The sequence below is a fragment of the Acanthaster planci genome, linkage group LG12 (assembly GCF_054643075.1).
Source record: "Acanthaster planci isolate LZ-2023a linkage group LG12, COTS_SCS, whole genome shotgun sequence".
NCBI lineage: Eukaryota > Metazoa > Echinodermata > Asteroidea > Valvatida > Acanthasteridae > Acanthaster > Acanthaster planci.
In genome coordinates this window covers 3657010-3673703 of record NC_141788.1, presented here as the reverse complement: position 1 = coordinate 3673703, position 16694 = coordinate 3657010, and the positions used below count along the sequence as shown (strand labels likewise).

The 16694-nt window shown below is 41.9% G+C and overlaps 1 protein-coding gene across 2 annotated transcripts; it reads left to right on the top strand.

Annotated features, from left to right (window-relative positions):
• Positions 1-994: 994 nt before the first annotated feature.
• On the top strand, positions 995-16652 carry uhrf1 (ubiquitin like with PHD and ring finger domains 1). Of its 2 annotated transcripts, none has more exons than XM_087144106.1 (16): positions 995-1120; positions 4354-4614; positions 4849-5306; positions 6465-6633; positions 7018-7189; positions 7374-7560; positions 8125-8248; positions 8927-9034; positions 9793-9897; positions 10394-10500; positions 10977-11139; positions 11996-12133; positions 13180-13318; positions 13833-13972; positions 14450-14548; positions 14910-16652. In XM_087144106.1, exons 1-16 carry the CDS (start codon positions 1010-1012, stop codon positions 15054-15056), a joined length of 2628 nt encoding a protein of 875 aa, XP_087000232.1. In that variant the 5' UTR covers positions 995-1009; the 3' UTR covers positions 15057-16652. The 2 variants fall into 2 exon arrangements, with proteins under 2 accessions (XP_087000232.1, XP_022087295.2); XM_022231603.2 differs by lacking the exon at positions 995-1120 and adding an exon at positions 1636-1979.
• The last annotated feature ends 42 nt before the right edge of the window (positions 16653-16694 follow it).

Genomic DNA, 16694 nt, shown 5'->3' with positions numbered 1-16694 from the left:
AGCCTGCGCCCAGCAGGAGTCAGCGCTGTAGCTTTGTTCCCACTGATCTCCCCCGTTCGCCAATAGTTACGTAACTACAGGGCGCTGGGAAGCTAGGACAATTCCTTTCACTAGTCTCGTGAAGGAAAACGTCACACTAGTATGATCGCGCCAAACATTATGTTTTTCAACAGTCAAAATTATACCAAGATAATGATTCGATTAATTCTCTTTTGTTAATTGCTTTGTGGGCTGGATTACTACACCATCGCGGGTAGTTAATTCTAACCCAATTAGACTGTCCGAAAGAAAACGAATTACCAAAGAACCATGCAATTCATGGTTACGACTGCCCCAAAACACCCAAGGTAATACAGGACGCTGGGAAAGATGACGCACTTCACAAATATTTCTGAAGGAAATACGTCACAAATATGGATGCACAAAGCATTGTGGGTTACTTGTCATCCTAATGCATGCGTACGCGTACGAAACTGGCCTGCGGTTTGCATGGTTTCACATGAAAAAAGGTCCGGTGATAAGATTTTTCCGAATTCGATGAGCGTTCGACCAAAATTATGTATGTATCTGCCCTTCGCATATTCGATTCAATGCCAAGGGTTGCGGTGGACAGTCTCCTTCATCCATGGTCTGGGGGACCGGACCGTCGAGTGGAGTCACGGTCAGATGGCATGACTTTGCACTTGACACGTATAGCCTTCTCTCCAGTCATATCGCCGCTTCGGTTGTAGTACACTAAAATACGCGCTCTTAGAAAACAGCAGAGTATCGGCGAAAAATCTGGCCACAGTGTTTTCACTGAAATTTCGAGAACAGGACCGCTAGGAAACTTTTTCGTATTTCATTACAAGATTTCATTACAAACTTGTAGTTTTTTCCCACCCTTTAACCCCCCCCCGGGCGTCGTCAGTGTAAAACCGGACCACGGCTTGGGCGGCTTTGTGAACGAAATTCTCAAAGTTAAGCCGCAACTTAGCCCCTCAGTTGGATTTATCGCAAATGTTGTACAATGCGTCCTGAGTATTCCACCTGTTATTGTAGGATCGATCTTACATCAAATTGTGCGCAGGAATCAAGTGATTTAGAGTATGTACCCTTCACAACTTCGCCTCTCTCTAAGGTAAGGGAATTACGCGCGATATAAATATCGAACACTGTTGTTTACCGCACCGCTTATGCCTTCCTATTTTTCCTGCCTCGTATGTGAATTAAAACATGTAAAATCGCGCGCGATATAGCTGAGCCGTTTTCGTTGCGGTGATACGTACAGCTCTATGGTTACCACTTGTCTGTTCTTTTGTGTTTCATATTTCGCTTAATCTGGTTGCAGTAATTTATTTGAAAGGAATTTATCCAGAACTAGGGCCTACTTGAGAAAAGACATGTATATTAAAAGCATTTTGTTCTGTTTTTAATAAATGCATTCCGTTTCACCAAAAACATGTTCCCACTTTTTTACTTTTCATTCTGTGTCGTAACGGAAATCGGTATGTTCTGCACGCCTTGGCTGCACGCGATTTTTTGGAAAGCACGTTTTCACGAAGCACATTGAACGAAGGCTAGTAAACACTCCATGATGAACTTTAAATACTTGACCTGGGGTCATCTGGGTTTCCCGCCACCACTCACATGTGTCATTGATACGTACAAAAACAAGCAGTAGTGTGGCGAGTGCACGCGAACTCATCACACGCAGAACGCAGTGAAGTTCGGTACACTATTCTGGTCGAAAAGGTTCCTACTCCTATATCTATATTCCGAATTTTCACTAGGACGACTGAAAATTAGTACATTCATCGCGACTAAGAGCATTCTGAGTTGCAAACATGTGGATACAGGTTCGATCATTTGATGGTAAAAAGTCCATCCGCGTGGATGGTTTGTCGAAATTGACGAAAATCGAGGACTTGAGACCCAAACTTGTGGCTCCTTTTGACGCCCCGTGTGAACGACAGCGTTTATTTTATCGAGGAAAGCAGGTAATCTTTCAAATTCAAGCATTTCAAGGCCATGGAATGGCTCAAGGCAGTAGATTAGGACCCTGGGAATTTACAAGAATATTTATGCGTAGTTAAACATGTAAAAGTTTGGGATATCTGTCAAAGTCTGTGTGCTGTTCAGCGCAAATTTTGAAAGTGCGTAATTGCACATGCAATTTTTTTCAAAAATTTCGGAACCATGTCATCCTTCTCCAGGTTTCTACAAGCACAAGTTGTTGATACGACATGTATGAAAGAAATAATGTTTGGCACATGAGTATGGCATGCACACACGTACATGACGTATCCTGGCATTCTCAACCTTGACTCCATGGGCTGCGTGTCCATTCCTTCAACAACCCTGAGTGGTCGTGTAAAATATAAAACTGACGCCGACTGGTGATTCAGGATGAATAAACACAAACGTAAAGTGAATCACACATGTATTTCAAAAGCTACACATCGACTACAGTCCTAATTTATATCTCCAAAATAGTGGGATATTTAATTTCATAAAAACGGGGGTTAAGATCGTGCACGCGCACAAGGCATGGTGGGAACTATCAGGGCCCCGCAATATCGTACTCAGGTGAGTGAGGTAATGGCACTCTTTGGTCAAGTTCAATCAAGGACTATATAACCACAATTTGACTAACTCTGATCGCATGCACGCTAGTGGACGATAGTTGGACTAGTTTAGTCAACTATTTGCGACCAGCGAATCGAGGTTGATAGCATCGCTAGTTGCCATAGACCTTTTTTAACAGCACAGTGCAGAGAGGAAATATAAGAAAAATGCCAGAAAAACAGTATGTTGCTAGTATACATTTTCACATTCATTTTTGCTATTTTGCCCTTGCTGCGGCCACCTTTTCTCCCCTTTGGCCTATTGACCTGACAGGGGTTGACTAGAGTCATTCATTCACACCTCAACTTTACTGCACATGCGCTAGGTACGTCATGAACCAACCACCAGTTAACTAGTGGTCCTTGATTGAACTTGCCTGTGCTGTAGTTAGGTTTGCTCAAGTATACATGTCCAGTGGAATGCCGCTATAATGAACACGATGGGGTCCACACTAAATGTACGGTACAGCAGTCGTTCAGTATAGTGCGAAATTAACTGCTGAACGTTTCGTTGCCATGTTGAATAGCGCCCTCTCTTGTCTAACTGAAGTACGGTCTTGTGATACTATGATTCGCTGTTTTCGTGATGTTTTGCCATTGCATTCACGTTTGAGGTTTCTAGAAATGTATCTGTTAATTCTTTTTGTTTTTTATTAAATCTTGAGTGACAAAATTGATATTTTAGTTTATCCAAAAGTCGTGAAGCTACCACTCAGGATCGATCTCTGATGCATGCTGTGGCGAATCTCGGTTGATTTGCAACTGCATAATATTCTTTAGGTTTTGTGCACAAAATATTTGGAGCCAAGGATGATGTTCGGTACAGCCGAATGTTTGGTATAGCAGTGTTCGGCAAAGTGACATTCCGCTGTAGTACTGTGATTGGGACCATCCCAACTGTAGTTGGGACTGATGCTAGACAGTAGTTGGGGTGTAACAGGTGTCAGGCATGACAGGTTATTTACCTTTAATATACACATTGTCATTGTAATGTCAAGTGTTTTAGAATTGAGACCTTAGATGAAGTTTGTGTTCCGCTCTGCTTCTCCAGTCGTCGTCAACAATAGAAACGAAAAGGAAATATTTCAAATCACTCATTTTGTTGCATACAACTGTCATGTCTGTCTTGCAGTGTTTGGAGTTGCACAGATTTTTAAAACTAAGCCTGAACTCAAAAAAGCATTTCTACCTTTAAACACATGTAGGCATGATAGGTCTGGTTTCAGTGTATAGCCTCTTTTCCTGGCTTGTTTTTCTAACCTTCATTGAACTTCACCAATTTGTACTAATTTTTCAGTGACAGGGAAGGGAGACCATCAGTTTCTTTAGTTCAAGATGCTAAACTGAAAGATTGATTTCCTCAGGTTTCAGTAACTGCAAAAGTTTAAGTCGCACTCATCATAGAGGATGGACTTGCCCATTTGTAGATACGATTTGGATGTGATCAGTCACTTTGCACTGTAGGTCCATCACATTGCTTGATCGGTCTATAATGTCGGAAATTTCAGACATTGCCTTCCCTTTTCAGTGGATTTTTGTTTTTTCCACAACCACACATTAAAAACAGTTGATCACTGATGATTACATCTGGAGACCTAATTAAGAAGAAATCGTAATGCAAGATTAATTGACAGTGCAGCAATTGACATAATTGCGCAGATTGGCCAATTGTGGCTATCGACACAACTACCAGATCTACACTGGCATCTTCCTTACTTGTACAAATTTATTGTCGTTCGTTTATCAGTTGGAAGATGGACAGACGCTTTTCGATTACAGCGTTGGCCTGAATGACATCATTCAGATCATGATTAAAGCACAGCCTGTGGCTTTGCCGGCCACCACATCGGACTATGAGGCGGCTAGCCACAGCAAACCAGACAGTGGCTTTGTGTCGGAGAACAGTGACTCAGAGCACTCGACATCTGGGAGCAACTCCAGCGACGCAGTCAATGAAATTGAGGACAAACCTTCCACCAGCACTCGCCAGTTTGGAAGCACCTATCAGGTATATATGGAATTCTTTCCGAAATTTCCTGACAGGCTTGCTTCTTAATCGCATTAACGTCACGTAGGGGACACCATGTGAATACCTTCAGCATCATATTAGCATCCTGTGAAAAGTTATTCGGCTGCTCCTTTTGAATTGAAACCAGAGAGACTCACCCTTTTATTTTGAAACAGGGAGGAAGTGAGCAAAATAACTATCAATACTGACAATTTTGAACTTTAATTTCTCAAGGTTGGAGATTTGATTGACGCTTTGGACCTCAGTATTGGAGCTTGGTTTGAGGCTGATATCATCAAGATCACCCCAGCTTCGTCGACCGACGAGGGACAATTGAACAGTGTGAGCTGTGGAGAAGGCGTTGCTAAGGACATAGCGGTGGATGCTAATCACAACATCAGGGATATCTCCGCCACAAACAGCGATGCTGAGAAAACCGCCAAGGATGCTGACGGGAGGTTGCAGAGTTTTCAGGAGAGTGAAACTGGAGAACTGGTGAACGGAAATGGAAGTAGAAACAGTGTTGCCATGGATGCGCAAGACTCCAATAGCGATGGCCGACACACAGATCCTTCAACTCCAGCCTCAAAGGACAGTGCATTGCAGCAAGGTGAAAGTAAAGCAGTGGCTAAAGAGCAGACTTCAACTGAGACAGGTTGCGACGGATTCATTTACCACGTCAAATTTGAAGGGTAAATTCATTTTCCAAGTACATCTCAATCTCTAACAATTTGGGACAAGTTCAATCAAGGACCACTAGTTAACTGGTGATCGGTTCATGACGTACCTAGCGCATGTGCAATGAAGTTAAAGTGCGAACGACCCTAGTCAACTGTTGTCAGGTCATTAGGCAGAAGGCGAGAAAAAGCGGCCGCAGGTTGGGCAAAATAGCAAAACTAAAAGTAAACATGGTCGTTTACAAGTGACATACATGTACTGTTTTTCCGGCATTTTTCTTATAACTGGTCCTCTCTGCACTGTGCTATTAAAAATGGTTTACGGCAACCTCGATGGGCTGGTCGTAAATAGTTCACTAGACTAGTCCAAACACTGTCGGCCAACATGCATTCGATCAGAGACAGTCAAACTTTGGTAAACTATGGTTCTCCATCAAACTTGCCCACAGTTGTTCTAATGCATTCTGGCGAAAGAAGCGCTCAAATGTTGATGTTTCAGTGCAGATGGCCCAGAAAACTTTGTTTTTTCATTTTCCAGAGAGCCTAAATTGCAAATGTGTCTGTTAAACTTCTACAAATTTAAGCAGATTACAATGGTAATTATTTAGTAAAAACAAAAAAGACAGAAACAGAAAACCTTCATGCATTGAGTCTGTTGTAGCATTGACTGCAAAGCCATTTTCTTTCTTAGCACACCTCAATAATTTTGGCTGAACCAAGACACAAGAAGGGAATTGAATTTTGCATCCGTAAGCAAGAGTAAAGTTCAGAGAACTCTTCCCCACTTTCATGAATCTTGATTTATGTTAGACAGATGCTACACAGGGACTTGATATGCCAGGGTGTACTTGACTCAGTTTTCCATGAGGGCATGATTATCTGCAAATATTTTTTAAACGTGTGAGCATGCTTACCCCCATCAAAAGTGACCAAATGGTTAGTTGGACAGTTGAATAGCACTACCCTTGTTTGCACATTCAGATGAAAACTGATGGTATGCATCCTACACCGTACATGCAGGAACCAGTGCATTTACGTTGCCCTGCCCGCAGTTGTCGTTATCAATGAGCCGGAAAGTACGTACTTCATACATGTAAATGCCCAGCACTACTAACCTGGACGTTAGTGTGAATGATGTTTGTAGAATGTTGTCTCTGTGGTCACGCCCCCCAGGTACGAGGACCAAGGGGTGTTGGAATTGCCCAGTAAGTACCTCCGGCCCCGTGCCCGCACCATGATCAGCTTTGACGACGTCAGAATTCAGGATGTCGTCATGGTCAACTACAATCCTGATGAACCAAAGGAGAGAGGATTCTGGTATGACGTTGAGGTCACTAGCAAGGTAAAAAAAAAAAAAATTGCATCTGTGAACATTTAAGTAGCAGTATTTACCAGTAATCTGACTTTCAACAACTTTGTTGTGGATCAGGACACACACTAGGGGAGTAAGGGGGAGTTGGTACTTTGCTCACCCCCACCTCTGCGTTCCAGGTTCCAATCCCTTCGAGGCCAACAAATGGATTGGGTTTTCAGCCTCCACTTGATTCTTTGAGTTTTCTTGGAACACTTGTCCTGAGTTTTCCTCCAAAGTCTCAATAGATTTGAAACTTCTTTATCGTCTGCTCACCGAAGGCCCCCAAGGAGAATATCACATAACTGATAGGGCTTTACCCCGGTTAAATAAGCAAAAATGGTTGCTACGGTCAATTTATTTATCTCATGGCAGAAAACGACGAGAACGTACAAAGAGCTGATCGGTAATGTCAGACTGGGGATAGAGGCCGATGTACTGAAGGACTGCCGCATCCGATTAACGGATGAAATCTTCAAGATTGAGAAACCTGGAGAGGTGACCTGTGATCCGGCATTACTCAACGGAGAAAACTCACCCATGAAAAGTAGGACGAATGGCATGGAATTCTTTGATATATTTTGTGGAAACAAGCGGTGGCCGTGGCATGGCGCAATGAATACTTTGTGGAGCTTAAAATTCTTTTTTAATACGTCAAACCTTTTTCACAAATCACTTTTTCAAGTTCGGTGTCTTCTCCGGCAATTTCTCATTCCGATGTTCTGCTACAGGGTCAAACAAGGCAGAATGTGCCTACTGCAAAGACAACCCACGGCGCAAATGCAAACACTGTGCCTGCCACGTGTGCGGCGGTAAGGACGACCCAGACAGACAGCTCATGTGTGATGAGTGTGACATGGCGTACCATCTGGGGTGCCTGGATCCGCCATTGACAGAAATACCCGATGTTGAAGAATGGTAAGTTTTTGCTGTTATTTTTGCTTTGGTTTTTTTTTTTCATAGAACCATTTGGCCGGACATTGCCCTCAGGTGCTTAGTCTGGTGCAGTGGAATCTCGCTACAACAAACACGATGGGATCAGCACAAAATGTTCGTCATAGCAGTGTTCCCTATAGCGACATTCCACTGTATACCTAACAGAGTCAAGGTTAATGTGGACGATGCACAGTAGAGTGAGCCACCAAGAGGTTGCTACGGAAAGGCCAATTTTTTTTTGCTTGCACATGGTGAACTTGAGTTATTCCCAGTGTTTGTTAGGGAATTTAAAGAATCCTTTCTTCTTTTTAATTGCACAAAATTTCCCCAAGTTGTCTACTGGCATACACTTGAATGCAAGTCATGGGGAGGCAGCCATGCTTTGGATGACCTTAAACTTGAAAAATGGCATCTCCTTTTCAACCTCTTGGTGGCGCACTGTAATGTGAATCGTCCCTATTGCCAGCCAGGTGAAATGTGGAAAAATGCTATCAACATGCGATGCATGCTGCAGATGTTGGCGGATTACCCGTGTGTACTTTGCAGGTATTGCCCACTGTGCAAGAATGACGCATCTCAAGTCGTAATGGCTGGCGAGAAGCTGAAGCACAGCAAGAAGAAGGCCAAGATGGCGTCGGCAGTGAATGATTGCAAACGAGACTGGGGAAAGGTGAGCAGAACCAGCCAGTCAAAGTTGGATATTTGTAAGACTTTGAAGGTTTGAAGATGGAGGGTTACCGAATCAGAGGTTTGTCGGTAGCCTCATGTAGGTGGTCTCTTTTGTGATATTGAATGGTTCTATCTAAAGTCGGCTAACTGGATGCTTTGAACTGAGCTTTGCTAAACGTCATGAGAATAGAGCTATTGATAATATATGCATTTGTAAATTAATCCACTTGTTTTTATCAGCCAATTAACCATTTTGTCAAACCAAGGTAAATATAACTTTAATACCCCTCACATGCCTTTCATGGTTACAATTCTTACACCTTGTTTATATTTTTGAATACTGGCAAATGTAACCTCTTCAGACAGTTGAAAAGTTAGTGTCTAATACATTCACACCTGCTCCCATAATCCTGAGGAATACATCACCCTCGGTCTCTTTAAATACGAGGAAACTTATTAAACTTGCTATCATTCCCCGTCTTTGCGGATCGTGACTCGCGTTACATTTGCCCGGCCCCAACCTAGACGTCAGCTATTATGAACAAAAGGGTCTTCAACCTGTTTGCCTTTGCGACTATTTTTTCTTTTAATTCCGGAAAATGCTGTAAGGAAAATTTCATCCCAAGTTTAAGAATACTGCATATTTGAATAGTCCAGAGGGATGTTTCATTTGATTTAGGGAATGGCCTGCCAGGGACGCACCAAGGTCTGCACGATAGTTCCGCCCAATCACTTTGGAGAGATTCCCGGTATCCATGTTGGCCAGTCCTGGAAGTTCCGTGTTCAGGTAAGGTACTATTTTGAGTGATTGGACATCTCACCTCGTACAGTCTGAAGTTAGATGGGGAAATGTACGAAAAATTCAGACACATTACCAGACCATAAGTATCGAGTGTGACGAAATAATTTCACTGTAAAAACCAAAATGTTATGTTTAAGCCTCCTTTTGACAATACAAAATGTTGCTAGATAAAAATCCTCAGTTGAAACATCTTCAATCAAGCGCATCACAAGTGAGTACAGATACATTTCATTTTGATTTTATAGGGGCTCAAAAACGAGTATACTCCTGAGCACTCGAACGGCTGGAGTATGACTCGTGGGTCAGCAAGAGTATACTCTCTCTGACCAAGCAGTATTCTCCTGCACCCGAGAGTAATGCGCACGCATCCTATTCATGTTGACAGGAGTAACCGCACGAACGCACCCCATTATGGGATTTAAATCAGATTGCATCTTTGGGTTACTGCCTGAGTGATATGTGGGTCATTCCATGAAGGTGGCGTTCAATCTGTGACATTTTGGTGCATACATAACTGAATTGTTCATGTTTTATAGAGCTTTTGTAGTTCTAGACTGTTTCAAAGCATCAAGCCTTTTTTTGTGGCATTGTCATGAAAAATGATTAATGATGTCCCACTATCACTTTTTTTAATGACAATATGTGTACCCATGTTGACCCCTGCACTTCAAACCGTGTGGTAGAAAGCCAAATGAGTTTCATGGAAGCCAGCGACAAAGGCATCGTTTTGTTTATGTGTACAGGTCAGTGAGGCTGGTGTACATCGCCCTCATGTGGCAGGAATCCACGGCAGAGAGGACGAAGGAGCCTATTCCATCGTGTTGGCTGGCGGTTACGAGGATGACGAGGTGTGTTCACTTAGCATTTTGCAAAAGTTTACCAAATCAGGTCAAGTCTTGAGCCTTTGTATAAAATGGGTCCTTCTGAACAAGTAGCTTCCATGCATTAGAGGGAAAGTCTTGGAAGTTAGAACGTTCCTGTGTCAAACGGAAGACTTGTTTAGTAAACACTTCATTTTCCCAGTGAGACTGGTTCTAAGTCTTTGTGTGCCGGTGAAGACCGAGGTAACTGGAGGTCAAATCCTGTTGATTGGAACAACAGAATGGTTATCCATTGTTCTAGCTGGATGCTTCAAAGGAAAAATAAAACAAGGGATAGATTGTGCTGAATTTTTGATATGGGGGTGAATTTGAGATTGACAAACATTTAAGTCCGCCAACAGACTCAGTCACAGGTTGGGTCAACTGCAGCCGGGACCAAGGAAGTAGAACATGCCAGTCCAAGTGTACCATTTGTGAAGAAAAAACCAGTATAATTTTATATGTTGCTTTGATCCACACACAGGATAGAGGATTTGAGTTTCTGTACACTGGTAGCGGCGGCCGAGATTTGTCCGGTAACAAGCGCACAGCAGAGCAGTCTATGGATCAGAAGCTTACCAAGATGAACATGCAAGTCAAATCCACATTCCGTCGTGTTTTCATTTTCACAGTAGGCTGAATTACATGTAGGTACAGGAATACTCCACAAGATGAGTCCGACAGAATTGTGGATACCTCCCTGTCTTGTGGATACCTCCCTGTCTTGTGGATACCTCCCTGTCTTGTGGATACCTCCCTGTCTTGTGGATACCTCCCTGGTCCAGTTACGTTCAGCCTCAGATAGTGTGTTGGAAGGTGAAGCAATCGGTTAACGTGAAGCTGGGGTCCCTCCCTCAAAAAGAAAGGGATTCTAAGCCAATCGCACCGCTTTGAAGAATCTTGCCCAATCTCTTACCCACAACTACGTGCTCTTAAAGAAAGGAGGATATTAATCTGGCTTAATGCAGTGAGGAGTTGCAGGATGAATTGGGTATTGTGACCGGTACAAAAATATTATCAAATTCATTTGTTTGAATCTGCTTGTTTGAATTGGTTATCTCATCTAGGGCTCTTGCTCGCAACTGTAATGCAACGTTGGATACCAAGAATGGCAACGAAGCCAAGGATTGGCGGGCAGGAAAGCCAGTCAGGGTCGTCCGAAACTCCAAAGGACGCAAACACTCCAAGTACGCACCAGAAGAAGGCAATCGCTACGATGGCCTGTATAAGGTAGGTGGTGTGATCAGATGGGTCAGTTGGGGCTGTGACTTCCTTGGGTTTACTTGTATATGATTAGACGAGATGATTTTGATCATTAGCAGAATATGATTTGATTCATGATCTGAGGTTTAGTGTAAAGTTTCGAATAATATTACCTCAGGCATTTGGGGATATTTGTTAAAATGCGAGTATTTAGGAGGTTGTTTTCCTTACGTTTTAGTAATGAACCAACATCAACATTAAAGATGATTGGCGTCTTACCTCTGTTTTTCTGTTTAAGATAAGATATGGGGAGTTGCAGTCTTAAGAAATGGACTGACGGCAAAAAAATTTTTTGTGAGATCTTCTCATTAAATTTACGGACATCAACACAAATTTAGCACACGGGTCTCACAAGAACATGTGAAACAAAACTGTTGCACAAAGCATTGTGAAAAAAATAACTAAAATGTAATCCTTATAAATTGTCCACACCATTGCAAAATGCTTTCATACATTTGAACAAAGACAAGTTATATTGTGGACAGCTACAAAAAGTGTATTTATAATGACAGTGTGATCGAAACAGATTGCAGCATTTTTGTGCGTCACAGCTAGTGTACCTGTTTTAAAATCCTTGAGGGTAAGCAGTAATACGGGCAATTCACAGTAGTGTGCCTCCAAGAGTTTGCAACATGTTGACCAATCACAGAGCGCAAAATCTGTCAACCCTTTCCAAACATGCATTGGATCGACCGATTTTGCGCATGGTGATTGGCCAACGCGTTGCAAACTCTTGGTGGCGCACTATTGTGAAATGCCCATATTGACTGTATTAATCAATGGATAACATTTTTGACTGATATCTTGGAAACCTCTTGCGTAGGTCGTCAAGTTCTGGCCAGAGAAGGGGAGAAGCGGTTTCTTGGTGTGGAGATACCTCCTGCGTCGGGATGACCCACAGCCCATGCCGTGGTCCAAGGAAGGAATCAAGAGAATTAAGGAGCTCGCTCTCAAAATGGAGGTGAGGCTGTATGGTCATGTGACCTGAATGAGTTCATTAGTAGTTATGTTAACCTATTGACTCCAAAGTCAAACGGTATCTACCCGAGTGTCAGAAGTTTTTGAAGCATCAAGGTTTTTAGTCATTCACGATGTCCTTATTTATATTTGTTCATCCAGCAACGCATTTAGCGCCAATTACAGGATGATAATGAGTGAAGAAGACAATGGAGAAATGTTCAGTTTGAGAGGTGGGAAGAAAACCCTGGATAAATGTTTCGGGAAAACCCACAGACTCGGGTAGGGACTGAAAACCCAATCCACATGTGGACCAAGCTGGATTTGAACTTGGACTGCATAGGTGGAAAGAACTACTTTACCAAATTGACTCCAACGTCTATTTGCTGTAGTGTTTATTGTTAATAGATTTCCATTTGCTACTGAGATTAAGCACTGTTTGATACACACACGCAGTAACCTGTTGAGGATAGTGTGTGAGTGATCTTTCAGCCATCAGAAAGTTTGACGAAGATGTAATGTTTCACACCTGTTTGCCAAAGTTGAAGTGGGAACTTTTCCAACTTACAAATATCCAAGAATGCTGACCTCTGAAATGCACTAGCCAGCAATAGAGTTTACTGATTTCAGTTGAAGGAGAAGTCCCAAGATTATTCACTTCTTTAACAGTGTCACAACGTGGAGCCCACACATAAAAGCTGGTTTTCACAGGATTTGTGGCAAAATTCGCAAAGTCAAAAATGTGCTCTTTTTATTTGCAAATTGACAGTGCTGATATTTTGGCTGCGATGAGATGGGTTAGCTCTAGCGCCTGCTTATTTCAACAGCTGGAGCAAACTCCATCTTGTTCCATTCCAAGACAAAGTCCATGAGAAATTTGCAAGCTGGGGGATATATTGTCGGTTTCAGCTCTGAATAGAGTTCATGCCCTCATTTTTTGCATGCGAAGAAATGAAATTGCATGCTGTGGGATATTGCACGATTCCTTCACTATTCATCTTTGCCTGTGACGAGTCCTCACATGACATTTGGCCGTCTCTGTCCTGGCAGTATCCGGAGGGGTACCTGGAGGCCATGGCTGCCAAGGAGAAGGAAGCCAATGGGGGCAAAGAGTCTGAGGACAGTGAGGAAGACGGAGGCAAGAAGAAACGACAGAGCAAGGGCAAAGGCCGAAAGAGGAAAAGAGACGGTGAGAAGCCTGCTTTTGTCTCAAAATTAGCAGCTTATCAGTGAGCCTGCTAAGATCTGTGAGCAAAACATCAGTGTCGAATTCTGGCTTAGTTTTGTATGTGTAAATTGTGTTTGTTTTGAAGGTCCGTTTGGTTGCATAACATTAATTAAAAGTTTATTTTAAAATTAATTGAACCCAACCAACTAGATGCATTTTTAATTGTATGAAACCTTGTTGGATAAAGCATGGTTCGAGTTAAAGAAAACCTTTGTGTTCTAATTAGAAAAGAACAATTAATTGCTCGTTGTTAAAAAGACGAGTCTCTATTTAGATTTGGACTTTACCATAATATGCCCTGAATATAGCCTTGGTTCAAGCAGCAGGTCCAGTCAGGGATGATGCCTTTGATTTGTTTTGAACCTGAAGCTGAATTTAATCATCTGTCAAGGTTCTCCAAGATCTTCAGCTTACATGGTTCTTAGTTAAGAAATCTTGCATGGGCTTTTCCACTTTTCTGCCTCTCCCATTGCAGAATCTGGGGATGACATGCCCGCATCAAGTCCCAAGAAGACCAAGGTGGTGATACCTCCGGAAATCAAGAAGCTGATCAAAGAGGACGGGGTCAACAAGAAGGTGTGGGATGAGATTGCCCAGGAGATCAAGACGGGCAAGGTAGGGGAAAACCAAACATGCAAGATGTTGGGAAGCGTCTTGGAACGTTCACACAGTGTTCACATCAGTAAAAGTTGGCAAAGGTCGCTTTGCATCTAATAATAGCAGTCAAGTCACTCAGCGGCAAAAGGGCAAAGGTCAATCAAAATGATGATCTCACAAAACTGGGTTTTTTGTTTTGTTTTTTAAATGTACAAACTGGTTTAAACTGTCAGACAAAAACTCACACGAGTCTTTCAAACAACGCCATTTCTATGATGTAATTTTTTGGCAACACTAACGTGACTGAGTGAATAGAAAACACTTTGTTTGAAGACAAACAGTATGTGTCATTGCAAACGGGTCTCTAAAAGAGAACATGATAAATATGGTCACTTCCTGGTGAGTTTACGATTGCATTTAAAATGTAAGCATTTCGGCAAAATTGTCATTTTGGAATTGGCTCTGAGTTTTCCCACTGGGCTGATATGTCGGCAGACCTTCTTGAGTGCTGTTGAGGAGGCCTTTACTTGCATCTGTTGCCAGGAGGTGGCATATCAACCAGTCACTATGCCTTGTCAGCACAACATATGCAAGGTTTGAGAAATTTGTTTGTTTCAGTTCAGGAATGGGGGTTTGGTTTGAAAAGAGATCAAGTTAAGAGGATTTTTTGGAGGGGGAAAGTCGATATTAACACTGGATCATGCTGCAGATGCAAACATAACAACTACATCAGAAGTGAAATAAACAAATCTGAAAATTGGAACTTTAAAAATCACCAAGACTTCTGTTTTATGTCTCATATTCCGTTCACGTGCATCTCTGCTTGTTTGGAATTCACGTCCTTTTTACTACAAATTAACTGTCATTCTGCCCTCCTGCTGCTAATTTCACGTGAGATTGTCCTACCGATTTCTGCATCAGAGACCAGATGCGTTAATTCTTGCTTTGATTTCAGTCCTGCCTCCAGCGGTCGTTCAAGGCCAGCGTGTACCAATGCCCCTACTGTCGCTATGACCTCGGCAAAGGCTACAGCATGTCCTACAATAAACAGCTGCAGACCATCCTTAAGGAGCTCTTCCCAGGATACGAGGCAGGACGTTAGGAGGCCAACACTAGTTTGTTTCTTTTTTTCTTTTTGTTCTTCATTTTTTGTTTACATAGCTTGCTATGAAGGCCATGTTACAGCTTGTGCATTGTATATCTGCATTTGTTACTGAAAGGGCATGCTATGAGGAGTAGTTTTTAAAGCGCGCACAATTTAAAGAAAAACAACACTAACTGTGTATTCTTGTCTCATTGGTGAACGACTGTACGGCTGTGGTTCTTACATTCATCAGTCATCAAACTGGATGCTGTTCTCTTGCAGGGAATATCCTGCTTAATGACAAGTTGATGTGGATCAGTCAACACCAGAAATTATTTGCCGTGTCCGCCGACGGTTTACTAGGTTAATCTTGAAAATATGGCATATTTTTGGTTGTAAAATGACAGATCTGTTCGGCAAGGGATTCAACTGCATGTATTCGTTATGTTAATCGTAACATAGCGCTGACTTGCAGCCCACGTGAAAAAAATGGATGGTGTCACATGGACAACGGCATCACAGCTGCCACATCATTGGGTATTAAATTCAACTAAATATTTGAGTCATCTATGCAAAGTACATGTAACTTGTTAGCACTCATGTGGAAAGTCTCTGTTTTAAAAGTTCTATGAAATAGATAGTTGGATATATAGTAGTAATGACTTTGTAATGTTCTGTTTAGCTTTTGATAGAATTCATTTCCAGTTACGCTATATTGAGCATTATTTAACTGTTTACTGGTTTTATCTTACCTCATTTTTCTGATTAAAAAAATGTGACCTCTGAGGATATTATAAAATTGCAGAATATAAATGAATGTGGTGATTGTTTTAACATTTTTTTATATTTGACACTAATTGAAACGACTTTTTTGTAAATATTTCTGCTAAAAAAATTTACTCAGTCGACAATTTTTATTGTAAGGTGCCTTAATGTTTCAGCCTTGTAGTGAGCCTGTCAGTCTTTAAGAGCCAGTGTCAAGCAGATACAAAAGGGATGGAAAAGTTGGAGACTGTATTAATGCCAAATCTTAAACCACTATCTTTCTTGCAGAAGATGCTGTGTGTTTGTTTTTATTTCATGGGCCACAGTTGAAACCAACACGGCAGCTTTCTTTTTAAGTAACGAACGAGAGCCACAAAGGTCAGCCAGTATTTGTCGCGTGCAAGTGCTTCTTACGATGCAGTTCAGTTTTGAAAAGAGTCACCAGATTCATCCAGGATTTCAAAGCCAACATGGGCCGCGTTGTGTAACGTATTCAGAAGGAAGGTTTTTGCTCTTGACAGTATTTAGATCCTGCTGTTTGACCCGTGGTTTACCGTTGCAGTGAAAGTGAAGGGTCTTGAGGGTATTTCATCTCGATATAAACAGTAAACCACCTGTGCATTAATCAGCTTGGCTCCTTCGCTCACTGCCATTGAATTTAGTTAAAATTAAATACACTTCTTGTTCAGGTCTGCAGTTAATGTGTTGGTGATCTTAACATGAATTTGTCACATAATTGTTTGGAGATGCAGACATTTTATTTTTTTTCGAGTTGGTTACATTTAGTTATATGTTCCCCAAACCCAACAATGTATTGAGGACAAGTAATAAAAAAAAATAGTATTTAAAGATTGGTTCGTCTGATTGTTCTGCAGCATAAAGGCACAAGAA